At 41.0% G+C, this 21999-nt stretch overlaps 2 protein-coding genes across 2 annotated transcripts in view; both read left to right on the top strand.

Moving 5' to 3' along the window:
• The window catches only part of prkcea (protein kinase C, epsilon a), a 42545-nt gene extending 29564 nt beyond the window's left edge, over positions 1-12981 (top strand). The window contains exons 5-15 of the mRNA XM_020646257.3: positions 1417-1505; positions 1815-1944; positions 2984-3126; positions 3329-3431; positions 4137-4339; positions 5082-5255; positions 5378-5532; positions 5913-6051; positions 7808-7996; positions 9349-9495; positions 11015-12981. Of these exons, the coding sequence (XP_020501913.2) occupies positions 1417-1505; positions 1815-1944; positions 2984-3126; positions 3329-3431; positions 4137-4339; positions 5082-5255; positions 5378-5532; positions 5913-6051; positions 7808-7996; positions 9349-9495; positions 11015-11164 (1622 nt within the window). The 3' untranslated portion in view covers positions 11165-12981. The remainder of the gene's footprint in view (positions 1-1416; positions 1506-1814; positions 1945-2983; positions 3127-3328; positions 3432-4136; positions 4340-5081; positions 5256-5377; positions 5533-5912; positions 6052-7807; positions 7997-9348; positions 9496-11014) is intronic.
• Positions 12982-13130: 149 nt separating this feature from the next.
• epas1a (endothelial PAS domain protein 1a) lies at positions 13131-21639 on the top strand. The gene is made up of 9 exons (XM_020646258.3): positions 13131-13446; positions 15908-16074; positions 18084-18337; positions 18455-18539; positions 18753-18853; positions 19026-19189; positions 20190-20296; positions 20401-20569; positions 21475-21639. The coding sequence occupies exons 1-9, from the start codon at positions 13421-13423 to the stop codon at positions 21536-21538; spliced, it is 1137 nt and encodes a 378-aa protein (XP_020501914.1). The 5' UTR covers positions 13131-13420; the 3' UTR covers positions 21539-21639.
• The last annotated feature ends 360 nt before the right edge of the window (positions 21640-21999 follow it).

The following is a 21999-nucleotide window of genomic DNA, read 5'->3' as shown; positions in this document are numbered from 1 at the left end:
TGTGCTGATAGGTGTGTCATTTAGTCTACTTTTTTTTAGGGGTTGCATTCTGTCACTTTCATTATTTGAATGGGGTGCTCCTTTGGCTAAAACAATATGTGCGGTTGTACATTCCTGGTGTAAGTCTTTGTAACTTAAATGTTGTTTTTTCTGCTTTTTGCTGCAGCAATGACTGCAGAGAAAGATTAGTTGCTGCCGTGATAACTTTCCAGAGTTCTAACATCCCATCTGTGATACTGTGTTGTGTAATGTTTTGGCAGCTGATGAGTCTTAAAATGCATTCATCTGTTACCCCAAATGGACTTCTTGGATCCTTTCGTGTCTCGTGTGTACCTTAAACAACCTGCACCCACCAAAGCAGACCCTCTTCACGGCTTTAACACAAGTCTGTTTTTTTCAGCCTGAAAGCCAATTGAAAAAAAAAACAACATTTTTTATATTTATATCACACCCCCATCAACGGGTTGGTGCAAAAACAAACTGTAAGCAGAATCTTTTATTTGATGCTTAACATTTACGTTGTTCTGTTTCATGTGCAGAACAACGACTACTCTGTGTATATGCCCTACACTTACTTCTGCACCTGAATGCATCATCTGTAGATGCAGGAAGAGGCCTGAAGCTGCTGCTGTTGCTCTGCTAACTGCTGCTAAATGCTGCATGCATTGTTTACGCTGTGTTTCCTTCACCACACACTTTGACCACAAGAGCGTTGTGATTTCTAAAAATGCGTTTCATTTACATTATTTCAAGATCTGGAGATTCATTGCTTCTGATCGGGTTGTACTACCTCTCTGTTGTCTTAATTATTATCACAGGACATAAATCAAGGTAGTTATTGATTACATTTGCATTAGTTGCCCTTTATCTTATTCAGATAAAGATTCCTAATATTTAAAATCAAAGTATCAGCCAATATCAGACTGTCTAATACCGTAACCTTTTATTCTTTGTTGACGTCACTGCAGTGCACCAATCAGGCTCCTTTATCTTGGAGTATGTGAGGCCAAAAATACACAGCGCACTTTTTTTTTTTTTATCTTTTGAAGATTTTATTTATTTATTTCTTAAAAGGTTTGGACCTTTTTTGTATCGATGTTGAATGTGGGTCGGTCCCATTTGGCTGACACCAGATCCCCTTAATAAGGTCAGTGTGGGCTCGGATATTACATCAGTGTATCAAATCGATGCATCACACGGCGCCGCAGCACTGCTGCACCGCTCAGCCATTTTGGAATATTGTCACTTTTATTTGTTGCTGTTTATCCAAAAACTTAAAATAATAATTGAAATCCAAGTTACATATTAAACATCCCTCACTTGATCTTGCGTCCAAACTATTTGTCATGTCCCTTATTCTTTTCTGTTTGATGATTTTAACATTTATTGTGTGAATATTTCTGCTGTGCTCCCCAGTGTGTACGTGTGTCGTCCACAAGCGCTGCCATGAGCTCATCATCACCAAGTGTGCCGGGATGAAGAAGCAGGAGGACACACCGGACGAGGTACACACACTCACAGGAAAGAGTTGAAGTCCACACGGATGGATGTTGATTATTGATTTATTAATAGTTAAATGTACAGAGACACCGTTAAGGTCCTAAAGGCAGCATGTGTACACGGTGTACTAACACTTAAGCCACATGCATTATTCCTCTGATAATGCCACTGTGACCTCTTTGTAACACAGGTGTGTATGTGTGTGTGTGTGTGTGTGTGTGTGTGTGTGTGTGTGTGTGTGTGTGTGTGTGTGTGTGTGTGTGTGTGTGTGTGTGTGTGTGTGTGTGTGTGTGTGTGTGTGTCTCCCTCTGTAGGTGGGTTCACAGCGGTTCAGTGTTAACATGCCTCATAAGTTCAGTATCCACAACTACAAGGTCCCAACCTTCTGCGACCACTGCGGCTCACTGCTGTGGGGCCTAATGAGGCAGGGCCTTCAGTGCAAAGGTGCGTTCATGGGCAGTGGGAAATCACAGTGTCATTACAATGTTTTTCCTTTTTTTAATCTCAACAAAACGGGGCCTGAATTTCAAGTCAAAGTGTGAAAACAAAATGAATGTCAGTTGATTTTAACAAAGCATTTTCAACGACATTAAAATGAAAACTGACATTTTCAGAACAGTTGTTTCGTAATAGTTGCAAACACACACACACACTTAAATTAAAACCTAGTTATGTTCTGAAATGTTAGGTCACGGTTCAAAGAACAAGTGATGTTTGAAGCAGACGCTCCGATTCTTTGGGAGAATGTTTTAATATTTTTAATGATCATTTAAGAACACATTTTTCCTTTTGAAGCCGCAGACAATCTGCCACATGTATCCCGTGAATATCTGTTTGTACATTTTTTAATAAGAAGTCAGCATTAACACAACAGATCTTTTGCTTCCAGTTGATCGTCAAATATTTCTGATTTATATAACCAAAATAAAATTAAAAATAAAATATTTTGTGGTAATTTTGTTTCTTTTCTTTTCTGAACTCTCGATCACACGATGCAGCATTAGTTTTCCTAATTATGCAGTTGGCCTTTTTTTTTTCTAATTTGCTACATTTTGAAAGAGCAAATAACCACGATAACAATGATTGCTTTGCATGAAATGTTTTATATGTATCCATCAAGGTGAAGTGTACTAAATTTTTTATAGTTTAAATATTTTTTAAAGTTGATTCAGAATGCAACGTGTTCTTCCAATAAACATTTATTTAATTTTCAACCTTTCTATTGATGAGCGTGCGTTAGCTGTTGCTACAACGTGATCTTCCATTACAAGAACCATGTTTTAGACTGAAATTATGCTTTATTTATTTATTTATTTATTTTATTTATTTCACAGAGGAGGCGAATCAGAGTGCTTTACACGAGAGAACACTGAGCTATAAAAACAGAGGATAATAAGCAGAAATAATTTAAATAAAAAAAAAAAAATAGAAAACTGGGTATATTTCGCCTCAACAAATCACGTGTGTTTTTATTGTTTTACAGTTTGTAAGATGAATGTGCACAGGCGGTGTGAGACCAATGTAGCTCCTAACTGTGGTGTGGACGCCCGAGGTATCGCTAAGGTCCTGTCTGACCTCGGAGTCACACCTGACAAGATCTCCAACACCGCACAGCGCAGGAGGAAGGTAACCAGTCGTTCTCACTGTGACACTGCACTTTAGTACCTTACACATTAAAGTATTTCCATCATGAACGAAGGACTCCTGAATCCGGTTTGGATCAATCAAACTATTTCATTCATGGGAGGATGATTTGGTCATGTTGCCTCTCTCTCTCTCTCTCTCTCTCTCTCTCTCTCTCTCTCTCTCTCTCTCTCTCTCTCTATAGTTGACTCCGGGGCTGGACCCTCCTCAGTCTCCTCCTGAGCTCACTCAGACTGAGGACAACAGCTTCAGCCAGCCAGCTGTCCCCACCTCCCCCTCACAGCAGGGTAACACTGAACACAACACACACACACACACACACACACACACACACACACACACACACACACACACACACACACACACACACACACACACACACACCCACACACACACACCATCAGAAAACACAGATTTGACTCCAACAAGCACACATCTTGAATCCCCGTCAGATACATTCTTGGTAGCATGCGGTGAAATGTGTTAATTTTACCGGTAAGAGGTCGTATTTCCATTTCAGGAATAATGTTATTCTCCCTCTTAAGAACTAATGTGCAAAATGTGTTATTGTCTTTGTATATATGAGGCTGAACTTGACTTATTCCCCACCGCCCACCACCATTTGGTTGTCACAGTTAGTCATCGTCCTCTCACACTTTGCAAGCGGAGAAACAAAAGTTAACTTTCTCTCTTTGTGGAAGAAGTCCCATTTTTTCTTTATGGAGTAAAACGCTGATGACAAAAACATTGGTCCCTGCTGCGATTTAATCATCCTGATCGGAGATAATTTCACTGAGTCATCCCACATTTTATCTGACGACGTTGCTCGTCTTCTGTGTAAGGTTTTGCAAAAGTAATCAGCGACAAATCCTGAGCCACATTTCAAATAAAAATCTTATTTTTTTTCACAAGCTGACAGAAGAAAAAAAAAAAGACAGTCACCCTGTTTTTACTAAGACTCTGATGTACTTTTTTTCCGATGACACCCACAGACTTGGCAGAGCTAGACCGCCTGCAGCACGCGCTGTCGCTCGACCAGCAGGGACAGCAGCACTCCTCCTCTTCCTCCTCCTCCACCACCTCCTCTACCTCCACGATCTCCTCCTCGGTGAGCAGGGAGAACGGACAAATGCAGAGGAGGAGCCTGAAGGACTTCAACTTCATCAAGGTTCTCGGAAAAGGCAGCTTCGGCAAGGTGCGGCGACACGGAGGAGGCGTTTGAGGGGGATGTTTGTTTTGTTTGTTTGCTGCTCATTATGGTCATAATTGAAACACCTCAGTTACCAGAGTTCTCATTATTCATGAACATCAGTTAATCAGGGATGTCAGGGAATTTCTGGAACCAGATCAGACTAGCTTGTTGTTCATTTCTCACATCAAACTCGCAGAACAATCATTGAGCATATAAAAATATTAATCATTTGTTGAACCGACTAGTTCTAATTCTGAATCCAACGAACGACCCTGTAGCAGAAATAAACAAATATAACAAAAAAAAACCAACAACCTCCCATTAAAACAAAACTCTACTAAAGGAATACAATTTATTACAAGCAGCTTAGATAAAAGAACAAGCAAATTCAATTAGCACCACAGTTGTTGAAGTCATTTGTTTGTACAGTGTGTATTTAAAGTGCAGCCAAAGTCCATATAACACAGTTAATGTGACACAGGCTCAGTGTGTTTATGACCCTGATTGTGAAGCATTCTGCTGCATTTAGCCAAAAATGCTCCAGTACCTCTCGTCTGTATGACAGGAGGGGAAATGAGTTTGTTGGATAGGCTGCGGATGTCCCGGATGATGCTGGAGGTCCTGCGAGGATAACTCTCCAATAGGAAGGAGAGAGAGAGAGAGGATTCATGATGATCAATCTGTTTCCACCTTCTGTTATTCTGCTTTCATTTTATCCCCGCTCTGTCTCTGCTCTCTTATTCAGGTGATGCTGGCGGAGCTGAAGGGGACGGAGGAGGTTTACGCCGTCAAAGTTTTAAAGAAAGATGTGATCCTGCAGGACGACGACGTGGACTGCACCATGACCGAGAAACGCATCCTGGCCCTCGCCCGCAGACACCCCTACCTCACCCAGCTCTACTGCTGCTTCCAGACACGCGTACGGCCACTGGACAGCACATACACACACACACACACACACACACACACACGCACACACAGGTCTAATAGGACTCCTCTGTGTTCTCTGTCTCTTACCTCCCACTCTGTCTCTTTCTGCAGGACCGTTTGTTTTTTGTAATGGAATATGTGAATGGAGGAGACTTGATGTTCCAGATTCAGCGATCCAGGAAGTTCGATGAGTCTCGCTCTCGTTTTTACGCTGCCGAGGTCACCTCAGCCCTCATGTTCCTGCATCGTAACGGCGTCATCTACAGGTGAAATGTCCCTTGATTTTTTACGATTTTCAACCAAGGGTAACCTCATCTGTTTTTTATTGTGGGGGAGGAGTTATTTTTAGAAATCATGCTCCGTCTTTAGAGGTGAATACTCAGAAAAAGACCAGAGAATAGATTCATTTTTTAGGGATTCAAAGTGAATCCACAAACGATAATCTTACCAGGAACATACCAGAAGGTGTATGACAACATGTTTCACACTTGAATTGCTTCATACTGTGATTCTCAAGTTTTTTTTTTTATTGCCCGCTAACTTCTCCCAGTGAGACCAACTGTTGTTGAAACCAGATGATGCTGATTCTCTCTCTCTCTCTCTCTCTCTCTCTCTCTCTCTCTCTCTCTGTGTCTTTGTCTCTCAGGGACCTGAAACTGGATAACATCCTGTTGGACGCAGAGGGACACTGTAAGCTGGCAGACTTCGGCATGTGCAAAGAGGGCATCATGAACGGAGTGACCACCACCACCTTCTGCGGCACACCCGACTACATCGCCCCCGAGGTGAGCTTGAAGCGGTCTGCACTGTGCTGCATTCCCCCGAGGGTTTTCTTTTTTTTTTGTGATCAACTTTTTATTGAAATTTAACATAAGATGCTTATACACACGAGTTTCAATGACAGAAACCAAAGACAGCATCATCAAACATACAAACTATTTACAGATCGCCATTGCCTTGATGAGAAAAAATATACATAAAATTTAAAACAAAGACAAAATTACTGAATGAAATTATGATATGCATGTACACACACACACACACATATATATATATTCCCATACACACATATGCACACAAAATAAAACCTATAGACACAGCACAATAAATAAAACTAAAACAAATAAACAGATAAAAATAATAATAATAATAATTCAACCAAACAATTTCACAAAAAGTGTAAGTTTACGTTTTGTTTATAATACCGGTTATATTTGTTCAAGAAAAACTGGATCTGAAAGAGTTGAAATAAGGAAATCCCAAGCCTGTACCCCGAGGGTTTTCTGATAGAAAAGTAACAAAGTGCATTTACTCGAGTATTAAATGAGGTGCAGCTTTATTCAACTGACAGGGAGGAAGCAAACTCTTCATCATAGGTTATTTTACTGGATGAATCATTTTGTCAATAAGATGTTTAGAAGAAAACAAAATGTCAACACACACAGAAAGGATGATTCATTTCGCCCGACTAACAGACTCAAACAAAAATTCAAGTTTATTGTCACACTTTAGAAACTTTAACCAGAGAAATGCTTTAACAGAACGGACTTTGATTCCTTCATTTATCATGTATGCATGAAGATTTCTTCTCTAATCAATGAATCTTTACAGTTGTAGGAACAAATGGGACATTTCTCAGCCGACTGTCAATTTCACAACACAACAACCTTTTTTTTTTTTTAAACCAAAATGTTTTTCCCTTCCCTCACCTGCTTCTTACTTATCTTTTAATACATGTGTAATCTGGCTTGCAAAATAAGCAAAATAATTCAAATTTGAGATACAAATATCTGACCAGTTGAGGCGATTCAGGCATCTGATCAAGATCTGCCTCCCGGTCGCCTGTCTTCTGGGAGGAGACTCAGAGGTAGACTCAGAGCTCACTGGAGGGATCATATATCCCCTCTGGCGTTGGGATCCCCAAGGAGGATCTGGAAAACATCGCTGGGGAGAGGGACGTCTGGGGCAACTTGCTTAGCTCGCTGCCACAGAGACCCGGACCTGGATAAGCGGAAGATAATGGATGAATGGAAGGAAATAACGTCTCTTCACTGCTAACTTTTCTAAACTTTTAGTCTGCAAAATTTCTGGAGCTTTCATATTTTCAATTTCCCTCTGGATCAATACAGTACCTATTGATCTCCTTGATCTCATCTATAGCCCTTGAATTGTGTTTTACCATCTTTTATTAGTTCTCTTCGATGACCACTACAGCTGAAGTAAATGTTTGATTTGGCTTCTAAAGAAATCTCTTAATTATCTTCTTTTCTTTTCTTTTTTTTTGTATCTCTCACCCAAAGTCGACAACAATAGGAAAAAAAAAGTGTTTGCTTTCTTGCCCACAAACTCTGTAGTAAAGAGATATTATCTTCAAACATTTAAAAAAACAGACAGAACCATTTGAATATGTATCATATTTACTCCTTTGTGGTCGTTAGTGACCTGTGGACTGACAGTCTGCAGCGGTCTCTGATCAGAGCCACACAGCTGGTTTTCTCTCCGTCCTCCGGGTTGAACTGTGTCGTGTTGTTGGATTTTCAGATCCTGCAGGAGCTGGAGTACGGGGCCTCTGTGGACTGGTGGGCCCTCGGGGTGCTGATGTACGAGATGATGGCCGGGCAGCCTCCGTTTGAAGCCGACAACGAAGACGACTTGTTCGAGTCGATTCTCCACGACGACGTCCTCTACCCCGTGTGGCTCAGCAAAGAAGCTGTTTCTATCCTCAGAGCGGTGCGTGACGTCTCTCCACACACACCTTTCATCATTTCTATTATTATTTGGACACGACAAGCTTTAAATTCTCGCTTCTTCTTCAAAGGCAGGGATCTGGTCTCTTGCAGGAAATATCCGTCCATAATAATAATGATGACTTTATGTGTATAGCACTTTTCAACGAGGTTTTACAAAGTGCTTTGACATGTGAAGAAGCAAACATAACAACACGAGTACCCAAATCACAACATATTACACAGAAAGGTTTCATTATAAATTCAAATACGCTCTCTCTCTCTTTCCAACTCTATCCACTGTCCTCTCTCACCAATAAAGGCACAAAAAGCCCAAAATAAATCTTTAAAAAAAATAAAAAATACAAAACAGTCACACAAAACCTAACCATTAGTCATTAAGGTGATTTGAAGGTTTAAAAGAAGTTAAAAATGCCTGAATTGAACATTTAACTCTCCTCTTGTCAGACTCACCTTAATATCTGGATTAACAAAATACTCTGCCTGGTGTTTAACGCTTTCTTCAACATTTGAAATAGTGACGGTAACAGTTCAATATAACAGGGGGAGTAAGAGAAGTTACTCTATGTGTAAGCAAAGAGAAGAAAGGTACGGCTTTGTCCACAGCGGGGGGGGAAAAATCAACAAACCTAAAGTGTCTCACAGGAGCGTGAAAGGCTGGATCTTATTTTTGAAACGCTGCTAAAACCGGAGTCCAAAAAAGCTCAGTGTAAGGCACGATGTGACCAGATTTAACCTTCATATCTAGATGTCTTTCACTTTTAAATCACACTGCTGCTGCTGCTTTATAAAAAAGATATCAGAGGTTTTTTTTTTTTTTTGTTACTATAAACACTCAGTTATCAGAGCTTTTTTCCCCATGTTTTTTGCAGCCACTGTTGTCTCATTCTCATTCATGTTTCTGACCTCAGAGCTGCACGCGAACAGCTCAAGTGCTCTTAACACAGAGGTGTTACGACAGACTTCACTGTGATACTGAGAGGGATCAAAAAAAAAAGTCTGTGAGAGAGGTCAGAGTAATAACGCGATCATAAAAAGCTCAAAGTGCTCTTCTAATACTGAACCGACAACGGAGCTAAAGCGACGCAGCTTTCAGTCACAGGAAATTAAAAAAAAAAAGCAGCGGCTCTCTGCTGACCCGTTTCAACGCTCTGCCTCTTTGTTTGTAGCGTCCACACAGCCGGTAATGCCACACAGGCGCTATTATTAGCACCCAAACGCTTTCGTTCTGCTGATGTCCTCGTCATTTTAATGGATCAAACCACGGCTAAGTGTTAAAGGGAAGGGGCCGTGTTTGAAATGAAACGTGTGCATTGTGTGTGTTTGCATGTGTAGTTCATGACCAAGAACCCGGCCAAGCGTCTGGGCTGCGTGGTGAGCCAGGGATGCGAGGAGGCCATCAAGACCCACGCCTTCTTCAGAGAGATCGACTGGGTGCTGCTGGAGCAGAGGAAAGTCAAACCGCCCTTCAAACCCAGGATTGTAAGAGTCGCTCACACACACACACACACACACACACACACACGCACGCTTCATACACACACTGACATTTGACAAATACTACACAATGCGTCTGACAAAATGGTGACTTTTCTACTTATTCACGTCAGCTGCTTTTTTGTTTGTTTTTAGAGAGCGATACAGAACGTTTCAGTCAGGGTATTAAAAACAATAGAAGTTCACTCAGTGCTTTCCAGTCCAGAGAAATGGGTTTGAATCTTTCTTAGTTGGTGTAAAGGATGAAAGTAAACACAGGTAATGCACATTTTATTACAGAGAAGGCAAGAATAACTTCAAAGAAAACGTATTACAACTCCAGTGTTAAATTTGGGATCTAAATAATAAAAGTAAGGTCCAACTCTTATTCTCTAAAACATCTAAAGATTTGTGTTTTTCTGCTGCAGGTTCAGTTAAAGATACAATAAGTAGATTCCGCCACCAGGGGGCTCTCAATCAATAATACAATAACAAAAGATGATGTTGAGGCTAGCGGGGAATCAGGGGAGTTCTCTCTCAACAAAAAAAAATAAAAATGTTTACACAGTCATGAGCAAGATACAGAAATCAAATCAAACAAAGTCATACACACCACAAAGCAAACATCAGTAACCACACAAGTCATCATATACACACACACACACAAACACACACATGCACACAAAACTATTTGTACACTCAGGAGAATGTTTGAATTTTTAAAAGTAGAGACAGTTGGGATGGACCTCAGCTCAGCAGGAAGTTTGTTCCAGAGAGAAGGTCCACAGTAACTTAAGGTCCCCCTTTGATCTAATTCTGGGTACGTCTAAAAGACCTCCACCTGATGACATGAGGGGCCGGGAGGGCAGGTTACGTAAAGTCAAATTCCCCTACGATAGGGTAGTGCTTAGTTGTGACCCCTGGTTTTAGTTTAGAGCCTGAATGCTCTTTTCAGATTTAGTTAGTTAGGTTTGTTTTTTGTTATAATTATTATTTATTTGGCTGTCCATGAAGAATTAGAGCAAAGTCCTGAGAGAAATAAAAAAATATATATATTATTTTGTGCTATTTTTAACTTCCCAAAGAATTGTCCTTAGCCTGATGCTACAAACAACAAACAGAGACAATATTATAAAGCTTTGCAGTCGTGCAGGATTATGTAAAACTTTTTCCACAGATTGGAAAGATTCTTAGTCTGCAGTAAAGGAAACGTTCACCGTACAGAGATCAGAAAAGCATCTGAAATAATCCACTGGTTTTTAAATAAAAAAATTAATCCCATAAAAAAAACTTCCCAAGTAAATATGTCCATGTTGTCCCTTCTTATTAGTCTTTTTAGTTTCATTAGATACTGCTGTACAGAAAGAGGCAGTGAGCCTGAGTGGTCTGAAGGGGTCGCTCTAATGCCATTTTAAGCTTAAGATTGGAGTGAAGTTTCTCCCTCTGACATCCTCCACCTTTGTGTGTGCGTGTGTGCGTGTGTGTGTGTGTGTGTGTGTGTCTCTATTTGTGTGTGCCTTTGCAGAAGACCAAGCGGGACGTGAATAACTTCGACCAGGACTTCACCAAGGAGGACCCGGTGCTTACGCCCACAGACGAGGCCATTATCCGACAGATCAACCAGGAGGAGTTCAAAGACTTCTCCTACTGCGCCCCCGAAGAGACGCACACCTAACACACACACACACACACACACACACACGCACACACACACACGCTGAAATACACACACTCGCTGAAATACACACACACTTATCCGACAACACTAAACCTGGCACACACACGTACGCACACTTAGCTGAAACTCATACATTCAAACACACGCACACAAACACTCCTTTACTTTGAAGCTATTGGTTGTTGTTACTTTTTGAATATTCTTTACTTGCATTGTGTTGTTCTTGTTGCCTGGGTTTATTATAATTATTATTATTATGAATATAAATATGAATATGACTATGAATAAGAATATACACACCTGCACATGCTTAAACACACATCTCCTCTGTGCACACTTTTAATGCAGACTTACACACTACAATCTACTCACACACACCTACGAGCTCACTGCACATGCTCAGACAACCAAATACACACAATCACACACACACACACACACACACACACACACACACACACACATTGCTTCTCTCCCCAGCACACACACATGGACTGTACGGTGTGTGCTGGGTGCAGAGGCCTGTATATAGCCTGTGTTGAGTGGCTGTGTTGTGTTGCTATCGTGTGCTAGTAAAGGAGAGTGGTGGCGCATGGACAAGCACCCTACCTGTGTTATTACTGTCCTTATCGTGGACCAGTTAGGGCCAAATACCCTTTGTGCAATACCCTGACTATCTATATATTTTACAGTTTTTTTTGTTCATGTGTAATTTGTGTCTTTTTGTTTGTTTTTTTTCCTCCTCAAAAAATTTGTTTTATGATCGAAATCTTTGCTCTCATCTTCCAGCACAATCCCAACCCCTCCCGTCCCCTCCCCTCCCCTCCCCTCCCCTCTGTCTTTGTGCGCATAAAGTGAATGTCGAGCTCACACGTTACAGGCTATTGAACTAATTATGTGGAGCAGAGTGTTACAGGCGGCCTGTGTAGCAGTTAAAAAAAAGAAAAAAGAAAAAAAAAGTGCGTGATATTTTTTTCCAGCTCCCCCCACCCCCCCCCATCGATCTGCTAGTTTCAGAGTCAGCCCTGCCGGCGTGAATGTACATTTTTGTATGTGTGATTTCTTTTTTGATTTTTTTTTGTCCGCCCTCTTTGTCAGCGTGTGAGTTTTTTTGTCTTCAGCATTTCAGTCATTTTAGTTACCATCAGTGTTTTGAGCCACCTCTCTTCCTCTCAATTTTTTTTCTTCCTCCAAAGCACCAAGTCTCCTTCCTCCTCTTCCTTCTCTTCCTCCTCCTCTTCCTCCTGCAGCAGCCGCCTCGCTCAGCCAAAAAAAAACCACTCGCAATCTTTTTCTCTTTTTTTTTTCAAGAATGGCTTCTCTTTCTTATGGCTACCCTTTTTTTTTATTATAAATATAATTGTTATTGTAAAGTGTATCTGGAGGAAACATTTGTGTAAAAAACTATAACTATACTATCATAGGTCTGTTACAGCCGGGTGGGGGGGGGGGGGGGCGTAAAACGAAAATGTGGAAAACCAGCAGCTGAATTACCTCTCATTTCAAACACATACACACACACGACAGCACATACAGACTCCTCCTTCCACTTCTTCTTCCTCTCTCTTTCTCTCTTTGTCTCTCTTTCATTCACACACATGCACACACAGAGAAGGACTGTTGTACTGTTCAGGGATTTTGCAGGCGAGCTGGTTGCTGTGTGTGCAGTAGAGTCGGTGTGTAGTGAAGCTTTGTGCACCCAGGGGTTGGGCTGTTCCTGGTCACACTATCTTACTCTGTGCCAAAATGTAGTGCAACAGCCGGGCTAGTCCTGTCTGCTCTGATTCCAATAAAACACTGAGCTGTCTACATCACGCCCAGACGTCCTCTTTCTTTCTTTCCTGTTGTATCATCTTTCCCCACCTTCTTCTGCTTTGAGATGCTTTCAAGTTTGCATGAGAGAAAAAAAGAGGCTGGGAGGTGGGCTTGAGAGAGCAGAAAGAAAAAAAAAAAAAGGGGGGGGGCGGGGAGGTTGATCTAAAATCAGTTTTTTAGAGGCCTGTAGGTGATGCATGTAGAGAAGGAGAGGGAGGAGACACTGGATGGAGTAAAGTCATCTGAGCTGCAGGAGAGCACTCGCCTTGTGACATTTGGCGCCGCTGAACGCCTCCCTGATTAATTAGACTGCCTGTGATGCTGCAAATTGTAGTGAGGAGATTCCCCGCCGCGCTGTGAACTCCTGCTGCAGCCACTGCCTCTGTGTACTGATACCAGCTTCACCATGACAGTAGATAGAGACACCTGTCGGACAGAATGACGGCTGACAAGGAGAAGAGAAGGTAAAGCTGCAGGTTGAATGAGAAACTTTTGTCTCTTTCATCCCCAGCGGTTCTTATGGCTTTTGTTGAATTGTTTCTGGGGTTGATGTGGTGACCATAGAGATGATGTTGCAGCCGTGCTGGGCATCTAGAGAACTGCCATCTTGACCACAATGCACCACTGTCCTTCCCTACCTGTGGTGTGTGACCTGAACCCTTTTCCATAACAACCTTTTTCTTTTCATTCGGGCACAGATGCATGATTAATATTCTATCTTCTCTAAATTAAATCTCTTAACAGACATTCGTCACACTCTAAAACGCCCATGCTGGACTTGTGTTTGTGTATTTGAAATATGATGCTCGTCTGTTTTATGATTGAAGTCCTGTGAATTTAGTTCAAACTTGTAAAGTTTTCAGTGTTGTTTTTTTGTACAAAGTAAACTAAATATTTCCAACAGTCTCAAAATCAACACTTTTATCTTCACCTCAGTTTCTTCTTTGAATTCTTTTTTTCTGACCTGTTTTGACATAATTGTGTACAGTGCTACAGTGCTTCAGATAAGTATTCACCACTCAAAGTGTTTCACATTTTGTCGTGTTACATCTGAAAACAGATTTTACTCAAGAATCACCAAGAAGTCCAGACTTTTGAAGGATTACATGATTCCTGAACTTTTTATTAAAGGTTCGGGCTCCTAAGCCGCTCACTAGGATCAGGTTCAACCACGGCCCTTATGATAAACATTTCCATCAGCATCCAGCCGATGTCTGGATTCAGGATGTTAGACTATAAAAGTCCAAGAGAGGTAAATACTTGATCATGGCCGACAGTGGGAAAGCTAAATGATTTTTAAGAAATGAGAAAATAGAACTTTATTAATCCTGAAGGACTTTCTAGTCCCAAGTTGTTTCAACATTACAGTACAACAAAGAGCATCAAATCTAAGAAATACAAAACATTTAAAGTATAATAAAGTAACAAGTGTGTAAGGCAAGGCGAGTTTATTTAGAGCGCACATTTCAGCAACAAGGCCATTCAGAGTGCTTCAAACGAGACATCAGATGCGTCACAACAAAGGGCGGGAAACAGGTAGAAAAAGAAATTAAAAAATCATTCAAGCAAAATCATAGAGAAGAAGCTAAAATAGAATAAAAACGATTATTAAACAATAATGAGTAAAAGTTACAGTGCAGGATTATATAGTTAAAAATCTTACAATACATTTACAAATAACGTTTAAAGGTGCATAATGTAGCTTAGAGGAACTTGAAAGTTGGAGAAGTGTACAGATTGTGTGGTATACGTTCATAACTCTACACAAACTGTCCTCAGAGGAAAAATGTGGTACCTGTAACACTGTTTGAAGATAAAATGCTACGTGAGAAGTTAGGGTGGGGTGCCGTTAAAGTGAAACCGCAACTCTCCTGGTAACTTTTTAGCTCCAAACAGCTTCAAGTGACCCATTTTTTAGTTTAGAATAAAGTTTGTGCATATAGATCAGAAAGTATAGCATAGAATTATTTCACCACCAAAACTCCATAGTGCACCTTTAATGAGGGGCAGCTGTGAACAGGGTAAGGGTTAAATCCAAAGAAATTGTGTTAAAAAAAAGGATGACTAGAGGTATGATGAGTAGCAGAGTGACAGTTCAGACACAAACCCCGGCTCTCAGGAGTGACAACACCGATACATCCAACTTTGCACCTCAATATCACATGATAAAAAACACAATTCTGCATGATTATAAAGTTGATGCTGCACATTATGGTGTGAGCATTGTGAAAGGAACACTGCATGGAAATGAAAGCTTAATATGGGAAAGTATTTTTGTACATTGATTAACATCTCTCAAATGTAAAAAAAAAAAAGGGGAACAGTGCTGAAATGTAATTCTCCACATTATATGAAAATGACTACATGATAGCTGATACCTCCTTCAAATACTTCAATAATGAAGAAAAAGTTAAACATCACAGCATCCCACTGGAATTCAAAGTGGAAGCTTTCCAAAGTGGAAGTGGTACTAGTTAGTACAAGTTAAGTACAAGTTCAGTACAATAGTGAAAGTCATCACGCTTGTGGGAGATTTCATAACTCACCAGCGTCATCTCCGCGTTGCGTGCTTCTCTACATGTTGAGAAATCCTCTATAACCCTTCACATCATGTCAAAAGGTCACAGAGGGGGTCAAACTGGAACACGACTATGGAGCCATGTGCAGAAAAAACTTCACACACTTAATTTATGCAATATGCATTCCCGATGCACAGCAGTAATGTTTAGTCAGCCTCTGGTCTTTATGAAGGCAGATCATTAATGATGAATCTGCAAAGTTGCAGGTGAGGTGAGAGTAATGAGCAGCAAAGTCCTTGTGAAGGTGCACTTTAATATTTCCCTCCACTGCAATCACATGACATCAAGTGAGTGTGACTTTGGTTGTGTTGAGTGTCGTCAGTGTTTTCTCTCCTGACCTCTGCAGGGCGATCAGCCGCGAGGCAGCCAGGAAGAGACGACGGGTGGAGTCCGACGTGTTTGGAGAGTTATGTCGCCTGCTGCCTCTCCAGCCGTCCGTCAGAGCTCACCTGGACAAACCGTCCGTCATCCGGCTCACGCTCAGCTACATACGCATACACACACTGCTCAAAGGTACACACACACACACACACACACACGCACACACACTGACGACTCATGACGCAATACAAGTGCAACTTAATTTATCATCCTCAGTCAAAAGATGGGTTTCAAAATCAAACAGAAACTGGCATTAGTTGTGTTCATATATCGATACAGATTCCATTGATCAATACTACTATAGGCTTATCAAATGTATGTGTATCAAATATATTCATATCAATCTTGTGGAATATGTGATCCTGCACACATTAAAACCTGCTGAGGATCAAAATCTATTTATCATGATAAATGTAAGATACGTCTGAGGCTTCATCCACAATATCTCAAAAATGATCAGACAATATCTCAGACAGCAACGTGAAGTGTGTGTCTGAATTCAGAGGTTTTTTTTTTTTTAAATCCATCTGATGACAACATTAAAAACAGATTTCATTTGTAATAATGTGAGTCTGAGGTAGAAATGAAGGAAACAAAATAGCAAACGAATTGAAGAGGAATTTCACATGGTCCTGTTTGGTTTTGTAACAGTGATTTCTCAACTCTGCTTAATTAATAGCTGATCATTTCCTGGACGTCTGTGTGGAGATGTCACATCACTGCAGGTTCTCATCATTTTCACAGAGCGGTTCAACCATTACAGCTATAAAGGGGATTCATTATAGCGCGTCCTAATTGCTGTATATTTCAAACGAGCTCTTGAATGTAGTGAGTACAGCGATAATGTTTCATGACGATTTTCATACGTCAAAGTCCTCTGTATTCTTTCCCTGCGTGTTTGTAGAGTGAAAAAAAGGGGGGCAGTTTGTTGTGGTGAACTGCTGTTACAAAACTGAAAGGCTTCAGACGAGTGTTAGACAGAGGAAGTCTTTGATAACAAAAGACACCTGCAACAGACACACACACCTTGTATAGTATAGAAAGGAAACAAGAACGAACCACAGATTTTGCTCTTTGTTTCCTATTTATTTTTAACCTGTAGAAAATTTGAAACAGAAAAGGTTGTGTTCCCTTTTCTTAAAGCTCCTATCAGAAGCTTTTAACTGGTTATGAAACAGATTAAAATTAGTTTGAAGCCTCTTTTCAAGCTGCAAAAGCAAACAAGGACATTTCAGTAAAGATTGAATATTTCTTGGTTGTTATTTTTAAATGTCTGAAAACCGTTGCTGGTTCCACCGTTGTAGGGGAGGAGTAGGTGTGAATAACAGCATCCTGCAGAAAGCATCCTGCAGAAAAAAAGCCTGTTAGGTGGGAGTTCTTTTTTGTAGTAGATGGACAATGATGAAAACGGAAACAGACCGCGTGGATCATCTGAGGATTTATTCAGCCGTGGTCAGACAACACAGAAAACACAACACACACGGCTGACAAAGTGCAGACCATCGCTGACCCATGCTGACCAAGATCTCACAATCATCGACAATCATGGGCAAAATGGCAAAATGGCAAAGTCTTCATCGCACAGTGTGGCTTATATTCTGCCTATCACTATAAAAGAATAAAGACGACATGACACTGATTTGTATACGTATCAGATGTAGACTCTCTGTCTAGCAAACAGTTGCTGACAACATATGGTTGGCTCCAATCCAAACATAGACCTGCTACAATTTAAATGTTTCACCATATAAGGTTACAGCTTCACAGACCCAAAAGAAGAATTACCCTAAGATGGTTGACACAATTTAAAGATACGTCCACAAAATGATCAAGATGAATGAATCCATGAAAATACGTACTAACAAAGCCCGTTTGTCATTTCCTACGGCAAAGATTCTCGTTAAGCGATGCATTTGACTGTTTGAATAAAGCAAGATGAGTCTTTTTGTTAAAAAAAACAACAACAAAAAAAAACAACTTACACATATACAGGACAATCAGCAAAGAGATAAAAAAAAAAAAAGGTGCCGCTTTGACCACAGAGGGCGCCAAAATCAACACAAACCCAAACCCAAAGGGTCCTCTCAGGAGCTTTAAAAAAAAACAACTCAACTACAACTACTTTGTTTTTTCTGTTCAAGAAAACCCGGGGGTTAAAGCAGAGGGAAGTGACGCAGTGAAACGTGGACGGCTAAACGGTAAAAAGGAGCGGTGGGAGTGTGACGGAGGACGCGACGAAGAGGAGAAGGAGAAAGAAACAGAGGAAGGTGTCAAGACCTTAGAGGAGACGAACATGTACCTGAGGACCCTGGATGGGTTTCTGATGGTTCTGTCCACAGATGGAGACATGATCTTCCTGTCCCACAATGTCAGCAATTACATGGGGTTGACACAGGTACACACACAAACACATACACACACACACACACACACACACACACATTTGTACATAAACACAATGATAGTGTATTCAGGAGTTTAAGGTGAACGTGTTTTTTATCTTCTCTGACAGACTGAGCTGATGGGGCACAATATTTTCGAGTTTACTCACCCTTGTGATCACGAAGAGATCACAAATAACCTACGCCTAACAACAGGTGTGTGTGTGTGTGTGTGTGTGTGTGTGTGTGTGTGTGTGTGTGTGTGTGTGTGTGTGTGTGTTGTGGGTGTGTGTGGGTGTGAGAGAGAGAGAGAGAGATTGTAGCACCATTGGTTGTACTTGTCTAGTTAAGTCTGGGTTGGTTTTTTTTTTCAAAGATCGTGCACAGGTTTATCCATGCAGCTTTCTAAATTATTTTTTTTATTTCTAGAGGAGATTTTGTTCGGTGGAAAGAGGGACTTTGTAATGAGGGTAAAAAGCGCTCTGACGCACAGAGGAAGAAGCACCAACCTGAAGTCAGCTACGTGGAAGGTTAGTAAGAAAGAGGACTTGAAACTAAAATTCACACTTTTCTTCGCCCCTCCTGCTGAACGTTCAGGACTTCATGACGCAGAAAAACCATCCTAATACATTATTCTGTTAACTTTATGTCCCCCACTTTCTCTCTCTCTCTCTCTCTCTCTCTCTCTCTCTCTCTGTCCAGGTTCTCCACTGTCAGGGCCAAGCGAAGGTGAGCCTGAACCCGTCTTCTGGTTCCTGCCTGCTGCTGACCTGCCAGCCTCTGCCGCTCTCACACAAACTCCTCAGCACACACACCTTCACCAGTCAGCACAGCATGGACATGAGGTTCACTTTCTGTGACCAGAGGTGATTCACACTTCACACACACTTCACACACATGCATACAAGGGAGATGTCGTTTATTACAGAATACAGACCACCCTGTATGTTTGCTTCAATTTCATATTAGGAGGAGCCTTTTTTAAAAATATTTTGCACTTTAAGAAGTTATGAAATCATAAAGAAGAAAATGTTGTTTCCATACTTTCTTATTCAGCTTATGCTTCTCTGTATTTTGTTCTGCTGGTTCAATGATAAAGAGTCAGTTTGACCTGCCTCCACACATTGTTCATGTACAGTAAATGCTTCAAATCAAATCCCCCTCTTTCTAGTGATGTACATGGAAGGAAAGCGTCTAATGCAACATTAAAGTTGGACTTGTGGAGTATGCATCCGCAAACTCAGAGTTTACTAAAAAGCACATAAAACAAACATAGAAATATGTTTTACTCACCTGGGAAAATGCTTTGTGCCACTTGTTTTGTTTTCTAGAACACAAGAAAATGATCCAAGTAAAAAAAGCTTTGTTATCTCGAGATTCATTTTCCCGATGTCAGCGGAAAATCAGTTTTGCTATCCAGAGAGTTTTCAAGAAAAAGACAGAAATGAATCCACTATCACATGAAAAGCAGAGTTTTTCTCTCAAGACAACTAGAGAAATGAATCAAGATCTCGAGAAAACTACTGAAAGAACTTATTTCAGGAAAATAGAGTATATAAAATGTATGCATGCTTGTCCGCTTAGGGCTTAGAGCTACTAAATCAGAAACAAAAAAAAAATCAAACGTTAAATTAGTGTTACAAGGATCACAGAAAAAAATGTAACTGCTCTTTTGTTCCTGTTTTTCCTTCCCCCTTTTTTATTTAATTTAAAACATGTGATTTCATTGTATCAGCAGACCTTAAAAGTGTTTGTGGTTGCTGCTGAATAAGTCAAATTGGCTAAATTGGTCGTCTTTGAAAAGAGCTTACTCTGCACTCAGCCTGTTTCATTCCAAAGTCAAATTCAGACTTTGTGTTTTTACAGAGTACTGTTGCTGTTAGGCTACGCCCCCGAAGAGCTGATGGGCCGCTCCATCTATGAACTGTGTCACACACTGGACGCAGGCTGTCTGACTAAAAATCACATGAACTGTAGGTATTTATGAACACACACACACATAATCACACACCTGTCAATAAGCAGCTTCATGTGTCTCTCTCTCTCTCTCTCTCTCTCTCTCTCTCTCTCCCTGCAGTGTGTATGAAGACTCAGTCCGTCAGCGGGAAGTACAGGATGCTGGTGAGAGGCGGAGGTTACGTCTGGGTGGAGACTCACAGCGCCGTCATCCCCAGCGTCAGACCCTCCAAGTCCAGACCTGGTGCCCACCACCCGCTCTGCATCCTCTGTGTTACCTATGTGCTCAGGTAAACGCCACATCTGATTTGAATCTTTCTGCAGACATGATAAACCATCCTTAGAAAGTTTGGTGGCCTTCTCTTGTGAATGGCTGTTCGGTCGATGAGTTCCCCCTAAAAGTCTCAACAACTGTGTATTTAAACGTATTTTACATAATATACAGTATAATAAAAAATACAGCGTACAGCTAAATAAAACTACATAACTCAACATATTTGACAACATACCAGAGGAATTGGTGACTCTAAATTGCACGTATAGGTGTGAATGTGAGTGTGACTGGTTGTCAGCCCTGAGGTTGACTGGCCACCAATCCAGGTTGTTGAGGTGTCTAAACGTTGGATTCAGACCCGCTGCAGTCCGTTGATTGGTTGAAAGAATCCCTTTATGTGTGACAGCGGTAATAAAGGACAAACACACAACATACCGTGTGAATTTGGAGAAAGCATTTTCAAGACTGTTCTTGATTTTTCCCACTCTTGTCAGCGTGACGCACAGTCCCATGGAACGACCTCGGAGATGCAGTAAGAATCATTGATCTTTGTTTACTGTGTCGCGTTCTTCTTCTTTGTTGAATTTATTTGCGGTCGACGCTGTGTTTCGCTGCTGTGATGTAGGGATGTGTAAGGGTAGGGTTGGCTGTGGAAACGCAAGCAAGATCAGTGTTCACCGTACCGAACCCTGTCGGCTTGATGGAAACGGGGCCTTATTGTTTTCGATATTGTTGATTAGGTGCTGGATTTCTTTGTTTAATAGCAGCTGGTAAAAATGTCTGAACAGAGGTAAATCACTCTTAAAATGTCCTACAAACTAACCTCAGAAAAGCAGTTTTGAGGCCTTTTGTAGACACATTACCTTTATCCACATAATGACATGTGAATAGCTGAATGTTGTATTGTTGTGTGTCTCACAGTGGTGTGGAGGAGCCGTCCCTGCAGCTCTCTGTGGACCAGACTGTCTCCAGATATCTGAGCTGAAACTGGAGTCCAAAAAAACACTGTCTGAAACAAACATCAATCCTCTCTACCTCTGTCTTTTCTTTGATTTGACTTTTATTAAAAAAATGTGATCTTCCAGATCTAGAAATTGTCTGTCTGTTTGTCATTCATCAACGTTTCTTCATTTCTAACTCGTCAAAAATGTCTACTCCGACCAAACCTCAGGGACATATTGTAGATTTTAAGAACAATTTTCATGAACAAAGTCAAGCAAGTATCACAACGTGGTATTTTAAATGTCTTACTTCACACGCGATCATGTTTGTTTTGCATTATGCTTGCAGCAGCATGACCTCCCTCTGTAAATGAAAGTGGAAGCTGTGAAGGTGTAGACGGTGGTTGACAGACGGTTGATGGGGAGTGGTGAGAGTAGAAAGGCAGTTTGACTTTTCTCTGACCTCTCAGAGCCTGACTTTACGTCCTGTGGGGTTTCCTTCTGA

The sequence above is a fragment of the Labrus bergylta genome, chromosome 21 (genome assembly GCF_963930695.1).
Source record: "Labrus bergylta chromosome 21, fLabBer1.1, whole genome shotgun sequence".
Lineage (NCBI taxonomy): Eukaryota > Metazoa > Chordata > Actinopteri > Labriformes > Labridae > Labrus > Labrus bergylta.
The sequence above is the reverse complement of the archived record's forward strand: the minus strand, read 5'-3'. Positions and strand labels throughout refer to the sequence as shown.

Bases quoted from the DNA above. Each gene is read 5' to 3' on its own strand.
- epas1a (XM_020646258.3), top strand. From the start codon at position 13,421: ATGACGGCTGACAAGGAGAAGAGAAG. The intron at 16,075-18,083 runs GTACACACACAC...TTTCTGTTCAAG, and splicing joins CATACACACACTGCTCAAAG to AAAACCCGGGGGTTAAAGCA. The intron at 20,297-20,400 runs GTAGGTATTTAT...CTCTCCCTGCAG, and splicing joins GACTAAAAATCACATGAACT to TGTGTATGAAGACTCAGTCC.